At 35.9% G+C, this 19,628-nt stretch overlaps 1 protein-coding gene across 9 annotated transcripts in view; it reads left to right on the forward strand.

Moving 5' to 3' along the window:
* The window catches only part of dysf (dysferlin, limb girdle muscular dystrophy 2B (autosomal recessive)), a 77,908-nt gene that overhangs the window by 14,575 nt on the left and 43,705 nt on the right, over positions 1-19,628 (forward strand). For 8 of the 9 annotated variants that reach the window (XM_082147549.1, XM_082147554.1, XM_082147546.1 and 5 more), the window contains exons 7-31: positions 690-818; positions 923-985; positions 1,069-1,119; positions 1,350-1,380; positions 1,553-1,668; positions 1,772-1,898; positions 1,970-2,073; positions 2,939-3,007; positions 3,088-3,131; positions 3,480-3,562; positions 4,925-5,040; positions 5,768-5,881; positions 5,992-6,169; positions 8,055-8,179; positions 8,260-8,366; positions 8,452-8,647; positions 11,646-11,792; positions 11,906-12,037; positions 13,282-13,448; positions 13,561-13,675; positions 13,864-13,969; positions 14,074-14,216; positions 15,709-15,882; positions 17,675-17,762; positions 17,852-17,929. In XM_082147549.1, the coding sequence (XP_082003675.1) occupies positions 690-818; positions 923-985; positions 1,069-1,119; positions 1,350-1,380; positions 1,553-1,668; positions 1,772-1,898; positions 1,970-2,073; positions 2,939-3,007; positions 3,088-3,131; positions 3,480-3,562; positions 4,925-5,040; positions 5,768-5,881; positions 5,992-6,169; positions 8,055-8,179; positions 8,260-8,366; positions 8,452-8,647; positions 11,646-11,792; positions 11,906-12,037; positions 13,282-13,448; positions 13,561-13,675; positions 13,864-13,969; positions 14,074-14,216; positions 15,709-15,882; positions 17,675-17,762; positions 17,852-17,929 (2,803 nt within the window). The remainder of the gene's footprint in view (positions 1-689; positions 819-922; positions 986-1,068; positions 1,120-1,349; positions 1,381-1,552; positions 1,669-1,771; positions 1,899-1,969; positions 2,074-2,938; positions 3,008-3,087; positions 3,132-3,479; positions 3,563-4,924; positions 5,041-5,767; positions 5,882-5,991; positions 6,170-8,054; positions 8,180-8,259; positions 8,367-8,451; positions 8,648-11,645; positions 11,793-11,905; positions 12,038-13,281; positions 13,449-13,560; positions 13,676-13,863; positions 13,970-14,073; positions 14,217-15,708; positions 15,883-17,674; positions 17,763-17,851; positions 17,930-19,628) is intronic. The other variant, XM_082147548.1, reaches the window with a different exon arrangement.

Raw genomic sequence — 19,628 nt, forward strand, 5'->3', positions numbered from 1 at the left:
TGTCGTTTTCTCATGGTGCTTCTGCTTTGAAAATAGGGCCACCTTGTGGTAATATAAAGTACTGTGCAATAAGTAAAAAAAAAATGTTTGGCTGTGAACTTGTTTATTTGCTCAAGGCAAGACAATCTATTCATAAACGTTGGAAAACGACGTTAAAGAGTTTAATTTAGATTTTGAAAATTTTGATTGGACAATTAAAAAAAAGTTACAATATTCAAGTACATCTACGTACTTGACAATCTGAGTACAGTAGTTCTCAACTAAAATGAAAGATTTGTGGAGAAAAATTCTAAATAAAAACAATAAAATCCATCTAACAAAACAATTTATAGTCAAATTAATTTGCCATTGGTTGAGGTCTGCTGAATTAGGCATATTCCAACATGGACATTTTATTATTAATACTTAGTATAATTATAAGCAGTAACAACAATAGTAACTATAATATGGATGATTATTATTAAATTATAATAAAATTCTAATTTTAAGGATGTTTTGTTTACTTTTGTATCATGAACAGTTTTGATACTGTGTTGTCACCATTTGATGTAAACTTACAAAACCAGTCGAGAACCACCAATTTAAGCATTTAAAAGTGCTTTAATTTCCTATGTGATAATTCAATCGTTAGCTGAGTTATTTTGATTTCAAAAGTCCAGAAACATTTATTTATTGAATGTTAATTTTAGGTACGGGTGCGCATTATTGAGGGAAGGCAGCTCCCTGGTGTCAACATTAAACCAGTTGTCAAGGTCTCAGTTGGAGGACAGACGAAGAGAACACGCATCAAGAAGGGCAATAATCCATTTTTTGACGAGGTAACTATTTTTTCCCCCTGTTTTATCACTCTGGGAATAAAAATTATGTAAATAATTCAGTAAATGCTCAGATGTAATGATACGCATATATTCTTTCCTTTCAGACTTTCTTTCTAAACTTCTATGAGAAACCTTCAGATCTTTTTGATGAACCTATATTTTTATCTGTAAGTTATATTATTATCATTATTAATGTTGTTGTTGTTTCATTGAACAAAAACCAGCAGTTATCTTGTCTGTCCGTTCAAAGGTATTTGACTCCAAGTCGCTACGGAAAGACTATGTTATTGGAGAATTCAAGGTAGATTTGCTCTTATTTCTTATTTTTCTTCCCTCTGTCCTTCTCTTGTTAATCACTGTCTTCATTTGGTGGTTTCTTCTCATTTCCAGTGAGTTCCAGGATATCTTTATTTAGATTTTCTTTACTGGGCACAAGCATGTTTTTTCTTAGATCTATCATTTCCAGCACACATGTGTCTGTTATTTCAGGCTTTGCTAATAATAGTGCTGGTTTTGTGTTTTCTCTTTCAGCTGGATGTTGGCATGGTGTATAATGAACACCGTAAGTACCACATAGTCATAATGTGATGTTAATTGCTCCTGTCCAAAGCACCGTTTTGATTGTGTCTAAGAACAAACAAACCTCTGGACATGTTAGTTTTTTTAGACTCAATTAAGCTAAAATGCCCCCCGATGTTTTATATTAAACCGTTTTTTTCTATTCCACTGAACAGGACATGCTATTCTCAGGAAATGGTTGTTGCTGTCAGACCCTGATGATCTTTCTGCAGGGGCCAGAGGTTATTTGAAGGTCAGCATGTGTGTGCTGGCTGCAGGTGATGAACCTCCGGTAAGTGAGAGAGAGAGATCGAGCATGATTCAGCAGCAGCATGTTAACAAATTGAACTAAAGTTTTCACTCATTCTTTTGAAAACATCAATTCTGTGTGTTAGATGGATAAGAAAGAGGTTCTGGAAGAAAAAGAGGATATAGAGGGGAACCTGTTGAGACCAGCTGGTCTTACCCTGAGGGGAGCCTCGTTTACTGTCAGAGTTTACAGGGCAGATGATCTGCCTCAGAGTGAGTATCAAACACGTCTGTGTGTAGGGTTGTGCCTTTACTTCTGTTAATCTGCTCTCCTCCTTTGGCAGTGGATGATGCTCTTATAGACGATGTCAAACACTTCCTTGGTTTTGAAACCAATCGGAAGAACCTGGTGGATCCATTGGTGGAGGTCAACTTTGCAGGAAAAACGGTACTTCTGTCTTTTTAACTAGTTGAATCATGAGGTATTAAGCCTATTAAACCCACCGTATCATATTTGATATTCAAATTTCTAAATTATCAACATGATCAAATGTTGAAATGCCTGTTGTTCAGAATCTACTACGTGCCTTCTGTCATCTTACTTTTAAGCAAGTAAAAGGCCTTTTAGTATAATTCTAAAAATGTCCCCATTCAGGTTGAGATAGACGAGTCTATTTTATGAAGTAAACGTAGGAATACATTTTTTATTGTTAGTAATATTTCAAGATGAACATTTACTGGACTAAAGTAACGGTGGTTTACTTGATGATGCATATATCTTTTTTTTTATTAGAAAAATATTGTTAAAATGTGAGTATCAAATATGATAGATCAGGCTTTTGAGGAATGTTTATTTGTACATCTTTCATTGTCATTGTATTACATTGCACTGCATTATATGTTTGGCTCCCCACAAAACAAAACATGAGCTTTGATCATAAAACTAAGCATTTAAATATCATCTTACTATGATATATTATTGGCAGATATAGAGTGAGACCTATATTTAAGTGCATTTAATGTAAAAAGTCTGCTATACTGTAATAAAAATCTCATTGATTTAAATTATTGGATAAATATTGCATATTTTTGCTCAGTTTGGGCCTCTGAATAAAACGTGATATGTTAATGTAAATACTTTTTTTTTTTTTCTCTTCCTCTTCGAGTATGAGCTCCATATTCTCCTATATCATACTATATGAGCCATAAAAGCCTAATGTATCAGATATGATATTATTTTTTGTTATATGTCGTGCTTTATAGGATTAATAATTTGCTCAAGAGGTACTGATATTATATTTTTCTATTTCTAGATGAGTAGTAAGATTCTGGAGAAAAACGCCAACCCTCAGTGGAATCAGAGCCTCACTTTGCCCATCAGGGTAAATGACATACACTCACCTCCCAGAACAACCTAACAAGTCCTTCAATAGATTTATTAACAGTCTGTTTTTCACTCCAGTTTCCATCCATGTGTGAAAAGATGAGGATACGCATTTTAGATTGGTGAGTACAATTTTTCTTTCATGTGTTGAACATGTGCAAAACTTACTTGTAGGGTAATCGCTACAGAATCTGTTTAAAAAAAACCTCAAAACATACCTTTTAGAGAAGGCTTATACTATGAGTCTATTTGAGCTTGTTTTTTCTGTATGTAAATGTCTTTGTATGTTATTTTATTGTTTTAAATGGTGTTGTCTGTCTTTAAAAAAAATTGTACAGCACAATGGTCAGCGACAGTTGTTTTATTGTGCTATATAAATAAATAAACTAACCACCATATGTTAATATGGATTGCTTTATTTATGATGAAAATGTGTTATCTTACATACCTTCCCATTCTCATTCTCTCAGGGATCGCGCTAGCCACAATGACGTCATTGGCACTACACACTTATGTATGTCCAGAATCTCAGCCCCTGGAGGAGATATTGAGGGTAGGCAGTGTTTTGTTGTGTAAAAATTGCTTCTCAAAATACAGTTTGATTGAAGGCTTTTGTTAAGTGCAGTGGCAAATCTAGAGGGTCATTGTCTTGCTTTGCAACTTTTGTACTCTCTATATCAGTGGTTGTCAACCTTTTTGACTCCAAAGGCCCCTATTGTCCTCAATAAGATTCAAAGACACCCCAGACCCCTCCCTGGTGGAGAACCACTACTCTATACTAACCGTTTATATAGTGTATTGGTGTGTATGAAGTGTATTAATTCTGCACAACTAACAACGTCAAATATACCTGCTGCAAAATGGTACATCTTGTCAATTGTCAGTTCCCAGTGCAAGAGCTTGTTACAGTCAGTCCTTCCCAAAACTCACATTGGTTGAGCCAGAACTTGACATGTTGAGTTACTCAGACAGAAGTGTGTTTGCCACACTCTTTGGGAAGTCAAACTGCATCAATACATTTATTTGTAGTGTCTGTCTACTCTATTTATCTAGTAGTTGTAAGTAACGTATCATCAAAAGAAAATATTCTTCACCTTTAAGTGCATTTGTTAATGTTGAGAGACATCACATTTTTTGCGTAATGTGTTGGTTCTAGTGTTGAAGTGAGGAAAACTCTACTTGTTGTTTGCTAGCTGATTTGTTGTCTTGATTTTGTATCACTTCGTATTGTCATCATGTAAGTTATGATTTGGCAGTGATTTGAAACTCGAGAATGAAATTAACACTGCATTTTGGGGTGTGTTGTGCAAAATTAGCTTGTATGTTTTACTCTGAATTTGAGGGAAAAAAACTGAATACTACTAGTATATTTTCGTGTAACTGAAATTGGTTTCAGTATGTTAGCAGTTTGCAGTTAGCAGTTGGTTGTGATATATTGTGTGTTGCATAGAGTGAGTTTGGTGTGCAAATTTAACTCTACGTCTGGTGCAGACATGATTAATAAAGGCCCATTTGCATGGCATCGGCTGCACTGCCTGCAATATTCACTTCATCTATCCTTATTTTGTCTCAACTTTTATTTCTCTCTGCACTCAGATGAGTTCCTTCTCAGGACCTTCCACAGCACCAGTATGTGTGTCTCTCTGATCTCAAAAATCTGTGCTACCCTTCCTATAGATCACACCAATGGTTATGTCAGATTTTTCCTTTTGTTGGGCTATAGTGCTTATAGTTTATAAATTGCCTATAGCTTTATTCAGCTAGTCTTTAGATAAGGTGTTTTCTATGACTAAATGGCAAATGTATTTGCCATTGAATGCGTCAACACGTTTGCAATTTCCTATTTATTTTTTACTGCTCCTAAAGCTAGAGGTTACTGCTGTGTGTCTAATTCTTGCTCTTTTATATCAACAAGTTGATGACAATATAGGCTTTCTTCCGACCTTTGGCCCCTGCTTTGTCAACATGTATGGGAGCCCTAGAGAGTTCACAGCCTTCTCGGACCCACATGAGGCACTAAACCTGGGAAAGGTGAGATTTACTATACATACATATTTTGTATTAGCTTATTTTGTATTAGCGTTTGTGATTAGCCTACGTTAGATGCACGCGAATACATCAGGGTGTGACAAATAAACTCACGGCGAAGTTCTTTTTCGTTTTTTGCTTAGAACTAAATGTATAGGAAATAACTTTTGTAGCGATATACTGTTAAAGAACATCGAGACGTCATCCACACTGCTGAGAGCGACGTTTAGATCAATATGTAAATATGTGCACGCTTTCCCCTCAATAACAAAATAAACACACAAAAAAAATGACAGCGGTGAGAAAACAGCAGTTAAGAAAGCATCTGATCATAGCGATGTGGATATGTTTGAAAATCACTTTTCTTTGCATGACACATTGACATTACAGTACAGAATGGCTCATTCTGCATTATCCTAAACATTGTATAAGCATTCATTTCATGTGCCATTGAACAGAAGAGAGGCTTTTGGGACCATGCATGAACATAAGTTACTTTTGATTTTCTCTGCAAAACGTCCCGAGTCTTTCTAAAAAACAGTCTACAGTCTTTCATAAAAAACCTAGGAAGTCGGGGAAGGTCTTGTTTTTGAAGTTTTGTTACAAGCTGTTCACACATTGGTAATGAAAAAAGTGATTAATACATGTGAATTCTTACATATACCCCCTTTTAATATTACTTAATGTAATAATACTTAATAAGTTCCTATGTGTGTGTTTTTTGACATAGGGAGAGGGTGTGGCCTATCGAGGACGTGTGCTGTTAGAACTCATTACGAAGCTGTCTGATCAGGTGGAGCAAAAGATTGAAGACATACACCCTGATGACCTGCTGGTGGTAGAGGTGAGATCACAGTTATTCCTCCTGATTTTAGCATCAGACATGAGATCATTTGACACAGGAATGCATCATTTAATATCAGTGAAAGACCACAGTTGTATTGTGTCGCACAGAAATTTATGCGGAAGAGGAAGTTCTCCCTCTTTGCTGCATTCTACTCAGCCACTCTTCTTCAGGATGTGGATGATGCGATTCAGTTCGAAGTCAGTATTGGTAACTACGGCAACAAGTTCGACAACACCTGTCTGCCTCTGCCCTCCACCACTCAGTTCAGCAGGGCTGTGTTTGATGGTGAGAAACCACCTAATGATTTAGACTTGAAATGTTTAGATAAACCATACATTTTGGAATGCCTCACATAAAATGCTATTTCACTTTGAAGTGGATTCTTGTGGCATTTGTTCTTCCTTTAACAGAAACACCATATATATATATATATATATACAGTACCAGTCAAAAGTTTGGAAACATTACTATGTTTTATGTTTTTGAAAGAAGTCTCTTATGCTCATCAAGCCTGCAGTTAAAAAAACAAAAAACAAAACAAAAAACAGTAATATTATGAAATATTATTACAATTTAAAATAATGGTTCTCTTTTTTAATATACTTTAAAATGTAATTTATTTTTGTGATGCAAAGCTGAATTTTCATCAGCAAGTACTCCAGTCTTTGGTGTCTTATGATCCTTCAGAAATCATTCTAATATGCTGATTTATGATCAATGTTGGAAACAGTTGTGCTGCTTAATATTTTTTTTATAACCTGAGATACTTTTTTCAGGATTATTTGATGAATAAAAAGTTAAAAAGAACTGTATTTATTTAGAATAGAAATCTTTTGTAACAATATACACTACCGTTCAAAAGTTTGGGAACAATAACTTTTTTTTTTTTTTTAAGAAATTAGTACTTTAATTCAACAAGGATGCGTTAAATTGATAAAAGGTGATGGTAACGATTTATATTGTTAGAAATGTTTTTATTTTGAATAAATGCTGTTTTAATGAATAAATGCTGTTAACGTTTTACTCATCAATGAATCCTGAAAAAAGTATTCCCAAAAAATATATTAAACAGCACAACTGTTTCCATCATTGATAATAACTGAGTATCAAATCATCATATTAGACTGATTTCTGAAGGATCATAAGGCACCAAAGACTGGAGTACTTGCTGATGAAAATTCAGCTTTGCATCACAAAAATAAATTACATTTTAAAATATATTAAAAAAGAGAACCATTATTTAAAATTTTTATAATATTTCATAATATTTCTGTGTTTTTTTTTTTTTTTTTTTTTTTACTGCAGGCTTGATGAGCATAAGAGACTTCTTTCAAAAACATAAAAAATAGTAATGTTTCCAAACTTTTGACTGGTACTGTATATATATATATATATATGTATATATTATGTATGTATGTATGTATGTGTGTGTGTGTGTGTGTGTGTACAGTATTTGTGCCATTTATTCAAAAGAAATTAATAGTTTAATTCAGCAAGGGTGCATTATCAATTTAATGCACCCTTGCTGAATAAAACTATTAAATTCTTTTGAAGAAAAAGTGACAGTAAAGACATTTACTACATCTGTAACATTACAAAAGATTTTCTTTAACTTTCTAATCATCAAAGAATCTGTAAAAAAATGTATCACGGTGTGCACAAAAATATTAAGCAGCACAAGTGTTTTTTGATAATAATAAGAAATGATTCTTGAGCACCAAATCAGTATTTTAGAATGATTTCTGAAGGATCGTGATGCTGAAAATTCAGCTTTTCCATCACAGGAATAAAATACATTATAAAATATGTTAAAATAGAAAACAGTTACTTTAAGTTACTGTATTTTTACAAATAAAAGCAGCCTTGATGAGCAAAAGAGACTTCTTTGTAAACATTAAACATTTTACTGAGTCTAAACCTTTGAACGATAGTGCATATGCATATCTATACTAGTAAAAGGAAAAATGCAGAGCCCTGTGTGATTTTGAGAAAAAAAGAGTTTTAAGTATTTTACTAAAACCAAAGTAGTAGGATTGAAGCTTTATGTTACATGACCTGCCCAATAAGATTTCACTTTATATTAATATTTGGAAGGATCTTATTACCTATAAGCCACTGAGTGATACTCAAGTATCTAACATCGCTTCCACTGTTTTACATTGTTATTTAGGCTGCCATTACTACTACCTGCCATGGGGAAATGTGAAACCTGTGGTGGTCTTGTCTTCAGAGTGGGAAGACATCGGCCCTCGCATAGAGGCCCTAAACATGCTGCTCAGCATAGTTGACCGACTGGTGAGGAACGTTTCTTCGGTCAACACATCAAAATATATCTTGGTACAATCAGATATTTCCTAATACATTTATCATAATAGGAATCAAACCTAGAGCAGGTGCAGCTGGAGCTCAAAGCAAGAAGTGACGAACAGGAAGTGGAAGAGAGGGTTGTCCAGCTGCTTGATGATGTCATAGCCGACTGCAGGTGCAGATGTGTTCAAGTGTTTTGTAAAGCTGTACCACACTCACTATGACCAACTAAAGTGTTCTTGTGTGTGTATGTGCTGTAGTGAGGAGCTCCCCGAGGTGGACAAATGGTCCTGTGTGACTCCGTTGGATAAAGCTCTGAGGAATCTGCGCAAGATTAACATGCAGCAGATCGTGCAGACGGCACTGGCGCTCAAACACGGACCAGAGACCGAGCTGAGTGCGGTGCTGGAGCAGGCTGAGGACTGGACCATGAGACTACGTCACCTCGCTGAGGAGGTGAAACAGCTGTAGCTTGCATGTCAAAATGATATATTTTGGTGGTTTGATGCTACCTGCAACTGATTCAAATAGTGACATCAGCCTAATATTCCTGCTGCAGTCTGTGACATTAACGTTAATCAAAGAACAAAAGAAAAAGAGATTCATTCACTGCTCTTGACTGATTAACTTTTGTAGCTTTAATAGGGATTAATTAATATTTAATTTATTTATATAGTGAAGACTGTACAGTGTTATGTTACATTTGATTGTATTATTTAATTTCTGTAGTATTTGTAACCTGAATACTACTGTTAGACCTACCTGAACATTTTTTTTATTTGCTTAATCTGTGCTGGTGTACCGGTATTTATTTGTGTTGTTGCTTGTAATTTGTTTATTTGTTCTTATTACTGACTGTTTACTTGTCTTTAAACATGTTTGAACTTTATATTAGTTAGGCTAAAGCCCAAAGTATACTTCGGCTGTCCACTTTAAAAATTGTAATCAAGAATTAATTGTGAAATTTTACTGATATGTAAAAGATTGGTGCAGTGCCAGACTTCTGGTGGCCCTAAGCAAAACATTGTAGGGAGGCCCTGTCAATGCATTTATAAAAACACAAAATGACCCCCAACCCTTTAATCTGTTCTTTCAGAGCAGTTTCACTGTCAACCAACAACAGTGAGTTGAAACTCACTAATAACATTAATAGCATAAAAAATAACATTAAAAACAATAGGACAAATACAACAGAAAAAAAGATACAAATGAATTAAACAATTTAGCCTATAGATCTTATGCACCAGAGAAACGAGGGCGCAGCCATCTTTAGAATATTGTCTTTTAACTTCCGTTTTGCGGTCGCTCTGTATATTTCTATGGCATTGCTGTCCAGGAGTAATTCGCTTTTGAAGTGGGTTTACTTAATGTAAAGTTAACGAAAGTTATCATGAGGACTGTAATGTTTAAAGCAGATGTCTTAACAAATGTCAGTCGACCGGGAAGATTTTAAAACGAGCCGTTCATTAATAAACATGCAAAATCGCTGTGAAAATACAGACCGGAAGTCAAAAGACAACGAGCGCAGCGCTGAAAAGGGGCGGGGCTACATAAGGTCTATAGCATACAGAAATTGAATAAAGTTATCAAATTTCAACATTAAACTCTAAATAGTCTTCACCATATGAATTAAATATACATTGATTCTTATTAAAGTTCCTGAAGTTATTCAGTGAAGAGCAGTGAATTATTCTCTCATTTTCTTTTGTTGTTTGATTAACATTAAATGACACAGACAGCAGCAGGTAAATTAGGCTGCTGTCACTTTAAGACCAAATGCACAGATATAATATACTGACAAGCATTCAGTTACTTTCCCAACTGTTTATGTTCACTTAAGACATAACCGACTGTGTTTAAGTGAAAACTCTCCAAGACGGGCATTTTGACATTTTATGTGTTATACACTTGTCCTTTTAATCACACGCCTGAAGCGCAAAGTAGCCTATACTTGTCCGTGTTTTGCTCCATCTCGGAGCGCACGCTTTTAACTCCTTTTTTCTTTAGTATCGAGCACATCCGGCTGGAGACTGTGTATTACGACAGTCATGTTACATGATTTGACTGATTTGGATGCTATGTGGGAAGGGTCAGGGTGACAGCGCATCACTTTAAAGCAAAGGAACGAGATGCGGCATCATGTTTTCATAATCGCTGGAAGCCAAAATCAAAACCAAAACTAAAATGCTAGTCATTAAATCATCTTTGAGAGCAAGGGGGCCCCCTGGTGTTTGGGGGCTCTACACAACTTGCACACTTTGTGTATAGGAAGGAACGGCACTGGGTTGGTGTTTTAACAACTTAATTTATTAAAATACATTGTTACATGGGTCAAAAATAAGGAAAATTATAACTTTTATTGTGGTGGGGTGTTGAGCCCTGCTATATTAAAAGCACAGTTAAATGTGGCATTTATTTTAATGGGTTTATGTGAAGATGGTTTTAGGATAAATTAAAAGTTGTTAAATTTTTTTAAAGCCTATTAAATGTTGACTTTTAATTATATTGTAACTTTGAATGGTTATAATTACTCATTTCACCCCCAGAAATTAAGAAAAAAACCTTGATTAAAGGGATACTCCACTTTTTTTGGAAATAGACTCATTTTACAGCTCCCCCAGAGTTAAACAGTTGAGTTTTACCGTTTTCGAATCCATTCAGCCGATCTCCGGGTCTGGGGGTCCCACTTTTAGCATAGCTTAGCATAATGAATTGAACTGGACAAGACCATTAGCATCTCTCTCAAAAAAATGAACAAAGAGTTTCAATACTTTTCCTATTTAAAACTTGAGTCTTCTGTAGTTACATCGTGTACAAAGACCGACGGAAAATGTAAAGTTGCGATTTTCTAGGCTGATATGGCTAGGAACTATACTCTCATTCCTGCGTAATAATCAAGAAACTTTTCTGTACCATGAGTGCAGCAGGCGTAATTATATGACGCAGCGCCTGCCGCCTGATAATAGGCTACCGAGCTGGGGACTATTTTCAGGCACTGCGTCATATCATTACGCCTGCTTCACCCATGGTACTGCAGCAAAGTTTCTTGATTATTACGCAGGAATGAGAGTATAGTTCCTAGCCATATCAGCCTAGAAAATCGCAACTTTACATTTTCCGTCGGTCTTAGTACACGATGTAACTACAGAAGAATCAAGTTTTAAATAGGAAAAATATTGAAACTCTTTGTTCATTTTTTTGAGAGAGATGCTAATGGTCTTGTCCGGTTCAATTCATTATGCTAAGCTATGCTAAAAGTGGGACCCCCAGACCCGGAGATCGGCTGAATGGATTCCAAAATGATAAAACTCAACTGTTTAACTCTGGGGGAGCTGTAAAATGAGCCTATTTCCAAAAAAAGTGGAGTATCCCTTTAATTACTACAAATGTGCGATTAATCAGATTTTTTTTATTTATTTTTTATCAATTGACAGCAGTACTTTCTTTCTTTCAGCCCCAGAACAGTTTTCCAGATATAATAATCTGGATGCTTCAGGGAGACAGACGAGTGGCCTACCACAGAATCCCCACCCATCAAGTTCTCTTTTCCCAGGGTTACTGTGGCAAGCATTGTGGACAACTTCAGACGGTTTTCATGAAGGTAAACACACTATTTGGAGGCAAAGCACATACTAATGCTACAGTGTAAATGATGAATGGAACCGTAGGGGTAGTGATAAATCTCTGATTCTCTGTGTGTAATGTTGTGCTCAGTGTCCGCAGGAAGACATGGGATGTAGTAAGATCCCAGCTCAGCTCAGGGTCAAGCTGTGGTTTGGACTCGCTGCTGATGTCAAGTCCTTTAACCAGTTTGCAGAGGGCAAACTATCTGTGTTTGCAGAAACGGTGAGTGGGCTGTTACCCGACATGCATTTTTTGGTGTTTCTTCACCTATGGGCCTTTGACCTGTGGACTTTTAGTTAACATTTTTCACTCGATCACTAATTTATTCATTTCTCTATTGACAATCTCAAGCAGTGTATACAACTTATTGATTAGGAACTCAATTTCACACAATAAACATTAAAATAGTTTATTTCACTCTTTGTTTAGATTATCATAGTTTTAAACATGTCGCAATTCATATTTTGTCAAATATTTTATAACGTTTTTCCAAGTGAGAAAAAAATTATTCTATATATAAATCTATTGAATCTCCTGTGAAAAAAACAAAAACAGTAACACTACATTTCAAAAGTCAGTAAGATTTTTTTAATAGTAAATTAGTACTTATATTCAGCAAAGATGAATTAAATTAATCAAAAATATATATAAAAAATATACTGTTCTTAATAAATGCTGTTCTTTTGAACTTTCTATTAATCAAATTATCCTGAAAAAAATGCATCATGCTTTCCACACAAAATTATTACTCAGCGCAACTGTTCTATCTTTTGATAACAAATGAGAAATGTTTCTTGAGCAGCAAATCAGCACATTAGAATGATTTCTGAAGGATCATGTGACACTGATGACTGGAGTAATGATGCTGAAAACTCAGCTTTGCCATCATAAATTACATCTTTAAATATATTAAAATAGAAAAGTTATTTTAAATGTTAATTATATTTCACAATATTTAGCCTTGATAAGCATAAGAGACTACTTTCAAAAACAAAATTACATATTAAAATAGAAAAGTTATTTTAAATGTTAATAATATTTCACAATATTTAGCTTTGATGAGCATAAGAGACTTCTTTTAAAAACAAAAAATCTTACCAACTCCAAACTTTTGAATAGTAGTAAAATAAAACAAAGAATCACAGAATCTCATCCTTTGTTGAATTTCTTAAATAGCTTCTTTTTGAGTTGATTGTGTCTTCACTGTAAAAAAATTCTAACCCTCCCAAATCAAAAATTTCAAGTGACCGATAACATCTACATTTTTCAATTGGCCCAGGTGAAATTCTTGTTGCAATAGTCTGTTAACATTGGCTCAATGAGAAATAATACGTCAGAATATATTGAAAAATTTAGATGTTATCGGTCACTTGAAATTTTTGACTTGGGGATGTAATTTTTTTTTACAGTGTTGTAGCATTGTGTTTGAGCTTCTGAGTTACTAATGGAGTTATTTTGATCCACAGTATGAGAACCAGACTAAATTGGCCCTGGTGGGGAACTGGGGTACGACGGGTCTGACATACCCCAAGTTCAGCGATGTGACTGGCAGAATCAAACTGCCAAAGGAGAGCTTCAAACCCTCTCCAGGATGGAGCTGGGCAGGAGAATGGTATGTCAGCCCAGATAAAACGTGAGTACCATCTTATCAGAAATTTACTCAGACATTTTTTAAAGTATTAGTGATATCAACATCATTGAACACCCTGTGAAATGGCATTACATGGATGTGTCTTGATGCCCAGAATGCTGTACGACGCTGATGCAGGTCATATAAGCTTTTTGGAGGAGGTGTTTGAAAATCAGATGCGTTTGCCAGGAGGACAGTGGATCAACATGCCAGAGGGGTACACAGATGTGGTCAGTGTGTAGTTGTATTGTGACAAAACTGATGAAACTTAAGTTCTTTTTAAGTACAGTGAAGTAATTAGTTTTATTCATAAGGCCCAAATGAATACTTATTAAAAAAATATATACTTATGTTCTACATTAAAATCAGTTGGCCAGGAACTGACCTTTTTGTTCTTTATGTATCCACTGGGGGGCAGAATGGAGAAAAGGCTGTGCCTAAAGATGAGATCGAGTGTCCCCCGGGCTGGGTGTGGGGGGATGTTGAGTGGAGCGAGGATCTGAAGCGTGCAGTGGATGATCAAGGTATGGCAATCTTATGCCACTGACTTCTGCTCTTCATTATTTTGTATATAGAGATGATTTTCAAAAGCAATGTATCTCTGAAATAAATATGCTTTTACCTGTAGGGTGGGAATATGGAATAACCCTCCCCCCGGACCGCCGGCCAAAGTCCTGGGTTCCATCCGAGAAGATGTACCACACCAACCGCCGGAGACGTTGGATCCGACTCCGCCGTAGAGATATGCAGAAAACGGAGGCGCTTAGAAAAGTACATCATCAGTCATTAGCGAAGTGTTCCCACTCGGTTTGTTTTCAGTCAAAGAAATAACGAAGTTTCACATTGAGAGCAGCTTGTAAACAAAAGTGGAATCTTGGCCCCAAGCTTCATTTTATTCCCTTTGAATTCTGGGGGGATTCTGGTAAAGCTCAGGATGGCGTGACATAAAGAGCTCTGTGTAGTCTCAGGAGGTCTTCCCCTGTCCCTGAATGCATCTGGTGAGAGGCGGATGGAGCTCGAGAGGACACCTAATTAATCATGCCATCTGAGAATAATCTGAAATCAATCCCACACCTCGAATCCACTTGGCAGGAAAACCCAGGTCCAACTTTAAAGTCCCGCCGCAAATACGTTTAATGTTCATCATCTGTGTGAGGGTGGGTTAGGGGCATGTGTGTGCGACATGAGAGAGAGCGATAAATCGTTTTTGTTTCAATCTGTGAAAGTCCTTATCCGCACAGGCAAACAAGTTTGGGTAAAACACACTTTGTTAATAAAGATCTAAAATAAAATTCTGGAGATCACTGTTTCTGATAACAATAATGATGTAGTTAGACTGAAGAACTTCAACATGTTTGCTTTTTAGAGTTACAGAGAATGGCAATGGGCCTCATTCATGAAACACGAACAGAACGAATTTGTCTATAAATCATTTGCAAATCCATTATGTAAATTGTCACATTCAATTCAATTGGACAGTTTACATAAGAATGGATTTATGAACGATTTACACACAAATTTGTTCTGCTTGTGTTCCCTGAATGAGGCTCATTGTGTTTCCGTTTGGTTCTGCGCAAGAAACAAATAGGTCCACTAAAACTTGGTAAAGAACTACAAGGAAAATTCCCTTCTGTTAAAAAGTTATGGATCAGTAAGATTTAAAAAAAATAATTATGAAAGAAGTCTCTGCTCTTATGCTAAGGCTACATTTATTTTATATACAAAAATACAGTAAAACAGTTATTGTAATAATATTTCACAATATTGCAGAAATCTTCAGAAATGATTCTAATATGCTGATTTGGTGTTTAAGAAGCATTTTATACTTATTAATAAAATGTTACATTCTAGTTTTGCTTGAAAAGTGTGCTTTTTAGATAGATAGATTATTAGTATCATATATTATTATGTATTTATATAATATATAGTATTATATATTTTTGAAGTGTCCAAATACTTTTTTGAGTTACTATGAGTAAAATCAGTTGTCCTCATGGTGGCACTCTTTAAGCACAGAATTAGAAACGTTTCTCTTGTGGTACCTCCCGTCTTTCTACTCTATTAGATAACTTTAATTCCTCACTAATCCTTTCCTCACTAATCTGAAAAAACTCATGTCTGCTATTTGTCTTTTTTAATGTTTATTGCACTGTGCACCACTGGATTGTATCATACAGAACATGCATATGAGAAAAATGCTTTAATTCAATCAAGTTAAATGATGTAAATTAGTCTTGTTCTGTGTGTGCTCACTCTTCTACAGCAGCGTCCGGACGAGTCGGAGCGTGAGGGCTGGGAGTATGCTTCTTTATTTGGCTGGAAGTTTCACCTCAAGCAGAAGAAGACGGACGCCTTCCGGCGCCGGCGCTGGAGATGTCGTATGGAACCATTAGAAAAGACAGGGCCGGCGGCCATCTTTGCCTTGGAGTGTTCGCTGGTAATGAGGGTTGACTATTTGAGTGATGTGGAGTTGGAATTGGGGGTGAGATTTAGAAAGAGAGACCGTAATGGAAGGAAAGGAAAGTGGACGAACTGAATCAAACGAAGGCGAGATGCAATTTAGACAAGGCAAAGGCGAGAATGGGTGTGGAGGGCTTTGAGTTTGGACGAACCGGAGGTGCTGAGAGAGACTGGGCAAGCAAAGTGGAATCAGTCCGGTAAAATAAGGGCATCATGGGATATAATTTACAGGGAGACAGAGATGGAGCAGTGAGTGTGAAGGACGGTGTATGCATAAAGCCTAGTTAGTATGCTTATTCTTTTACTCATAGTCTGGTCCACTGGGTCCATTGTTACGGGTCTATTCCAGGCAGCTTTGGAACAAGATGTCATGTGGGCTTGGCTGAGTTGAGAATTGAGAGTTGATGAGAGTCTGGAACGGGTCCGTTGTGCAAGTAGTGCCTTACAGAGGTGAACTAGATGATTCCCTTGCTCTGCCTTCTGGGGCACCTGAAAATTCAGATCCATAGACATCAATTAATCACATCAAATGCTTAATTTAGTCATTTTCAATTATTTCCCATATGATATAGAGTGTTTAACCTAGTTTTTAAATCCTGCTCTTCCTGTATCTCCACTGCTAGAGCATACGCTGTTAATTTACATGGATTGTCCGAATGAACCGATTCATTGGAATAACTTGCCAAAGCTTTATATGAGAGAAAGTCTTTTAGAATGAATCTGACTTTTTACCTCTACATATGAGAGATATTACTATTTACAGTGAACCAATTAACTAAAATCAATCAAACCACAATATAAATGAGATAGAGAGCAGTTTAAGACTAACCAATTCATTACAATTAATCCACTGCTAAATATGAGAAAAAGTCAATTAAGATGAACTGATTCATTAGAATGAATCAGACTTTTCACTGCTACATATGAGAGAGAGTTGTTTAGGATGAACCGATTGACTAGAATTACTCTGACTTTCCAACACTACAGATAAGAGAGAGATTTGTTTAGGATGAACTGATTCACTTTTCTCTGCTACATATGAGAGATAGAGAGTTATTTAAGATTAACCTATTGTCCAATTCACTAGAATGAATTACCCTTTTTGCCACCTCTACATATGCAAGAGAGTTAGGATGATTTGATTAACTACAACGAATCAAACCTTTCACCGCCGTATATGAGAGACCGAAAAACGGGTTTGATTATCAGCTTGCTTGGCACTAAAGGCTGCATGTGCAAACAATGTGACATTAAAAATAGCGTTTCAGTGTTTGGGTTTGCGCTACACCGCTACTCGTTGGAATTGGATTCCAAATTCTGTTCTTCTTTTAGAGGGCACTTTGGAGGGTGTGTTTCTTTTCTTTTTTTCTCCAAAACCATACAAGTGTATTGGGTTATGTAAATATTGTGAGCCACAAATGACATAGCATTTTCATTTTGGTTAAGAGACATCATCAGGCATTTTATTCAGAGAAGATCAGGATTTTTGTATGTGTCAAAATGATATTCGAGTGTCTTTGGGTGGTGATGTAATCTTTTCATGCCAGTGGTTTGTGGTGCATATACAGTTGCCCTTTCCACAACTGACAGCAGTTATCATTAACACATACTCTGTTTACCCTTTTTGGTCGGAATATTATGATATTTGATCCAACATGAATGCCTTGTCTTGTCTGAACGCCAAAATGTGTGAGTCTACTGTTTAGGTTGAAGGAACATAATCTGTCTCACTGTGTGTGTGTGTGTGTGTGTGTGTGTGTTTTCAACAGAGCAGTGTTACTGATGAAAAGAATGACGATAAGTCAGTTACAACAACCTTTGGTGTCAACCGCCCAACCATCTCTTGCTTCTTTGATAGTAAGTTGAACATGCCAGTTTTCTCACTTCATTTAAAATAATGACAGATGACTGAAACTACACTGCCATGCTGCTTCTTGATTCTTCAGATGGGACCCTGTATCATTTGCGATGTTACTTGTATCAGGCCAGAGATCTGCTGGCAATGGATAAAGACAGTTTCTCAGGTGAGCACACCAACTATTACAAACATATCAAGGTTTGTGTAAATCAGGGTTGTGCACAATTCAAAATTGATGTTTTAATATTATTTAAAATAACTTTTTTTTCTTTTTAAATATATTTTAAAATGTTATTTATCCCTGTGATGGCAAAGCTGAATTTTCAGCATCATTACTCCAGTCTTCAGTGTCACATGATCCTTCAAAAATCATTCTAATATGCTGATAATACTTTTGCCATGATTCTTTGATGAAAAGAACATTCAAAAGCAGCATTTATTTGAAATAGAATTGTTATAATACACTATAAAGGCTGTTACCATGAATTTTTCATACATTTAATGCACTCTTGTTGAATAAAAGTATTAATTTTATTTTAAAAAAAATCTCTAGATGACTCCAATGACTCTAAACTTTTGAAGTGTAGTATATATTTGTGCTTTTTGCTTGAAAAAAGAAAAAGGAGAAATTAAGGAGCCAATTCTTCAGCCCATCCTTGGTGACAATTCCAAGGTCAAAACCTAAGAAATCAACAAAAGCTTTGTAGATTACTCAATCTTGTTGGGTAAAAAAAAAGAGGCCATATTCTAACAGTAACATACTGTTTTTCATTAAAACGGTGATGTACTGTAGACAACAATGCATTCTGGGCAATAAAAGTACCAAGAAATATATGCAGTCATTCATTTTGTAAAGCAGCTTTGTCAGAATCTACATGTATTGCACTGTGACCTTTCAGATCCCGAACTTGTGGTTATTTGTATGGATTCTGAGTAATATATTCTTCTGAATCCACTAATAGCATGACATTCAGACACACAGCAGGCATCGGCGAAATCAGCCTTTTAAGACATTTACTACAATGCCACATGGCATGAAGAGCACTTTGCCAGCTCCAATGACATTTTGTTAACATACAATAAGATACATATTTCCAGGTCATGTGGTGAGACAAATTGAGGTCAATGGGTAGTCCTAATGTGAAGCATATTGAGAGCAATAGCTTAACATGGCAGAATTCTGATTTTATGATTTTCTTTTAAAAAAGGGTCAGTATTGCCTATAATAATAGGAGCACTTTATAAATAAGAAATTCATAAAAGTGAAGTCTTTTGAGAGTAAATGGTAGAGGAACCGTAACTGAGCTTACGTCAGAGGGGGTGAAATATTATGCCTGGCACAGGCTGGGCCGAGGAAGTTTGGGTCAAGTATAGCCCAGAGAGAAGCGAAATGAAGTAGATTTACAATGGTGTCCATGAGAGAAGACGTTGGCAGCGAAGATGTAAAAAATGTCATTTGTATAGAAAAGAGGTGGTACTACATAAAGTAAAACAAATCAAGTCGGAGCCATGGTCTTGTGCTTAGAGCTCTGATGCTGTTGCTCTTATGGATGAAGCAAGTTTGAATCTGGCTTGAAACATATCCCATTACCCCCTTCTTTCTCTCCCAATCACATCCTGTCTTCTCTGAACTTTAAAAAGTGAAAAGCCCTGAAAACAATGAGACATTATATGCTGAATTTGTTGCTCTGCTCTGTCGTTTTTCTTTTTGATTTACTGGCACTGGTTCCTTATTTAAGAAATAATCTTCCATGATTTGTGTCCTTGGAAATTATCAAAACAAGTGGACACAAAGCATGTGCACTGCATGCAATTTTTTATTCAAGATGCACATGTGACGTTTTGCCGGGTCAAAGAGACTTAAA

This window comes from Leuciscus leuciscus (assembly GCF_965113295.1).
Source record: "Leuciscus leuciscus genome assembly, chromosome: 2".
Taxonomy (NCBI): Eukaryota; Metazoa; Chordata; class Actinopteri; order Cypriniformes; family Leuciscidae; genus Leuciscus; species Leuciscus leuciscus.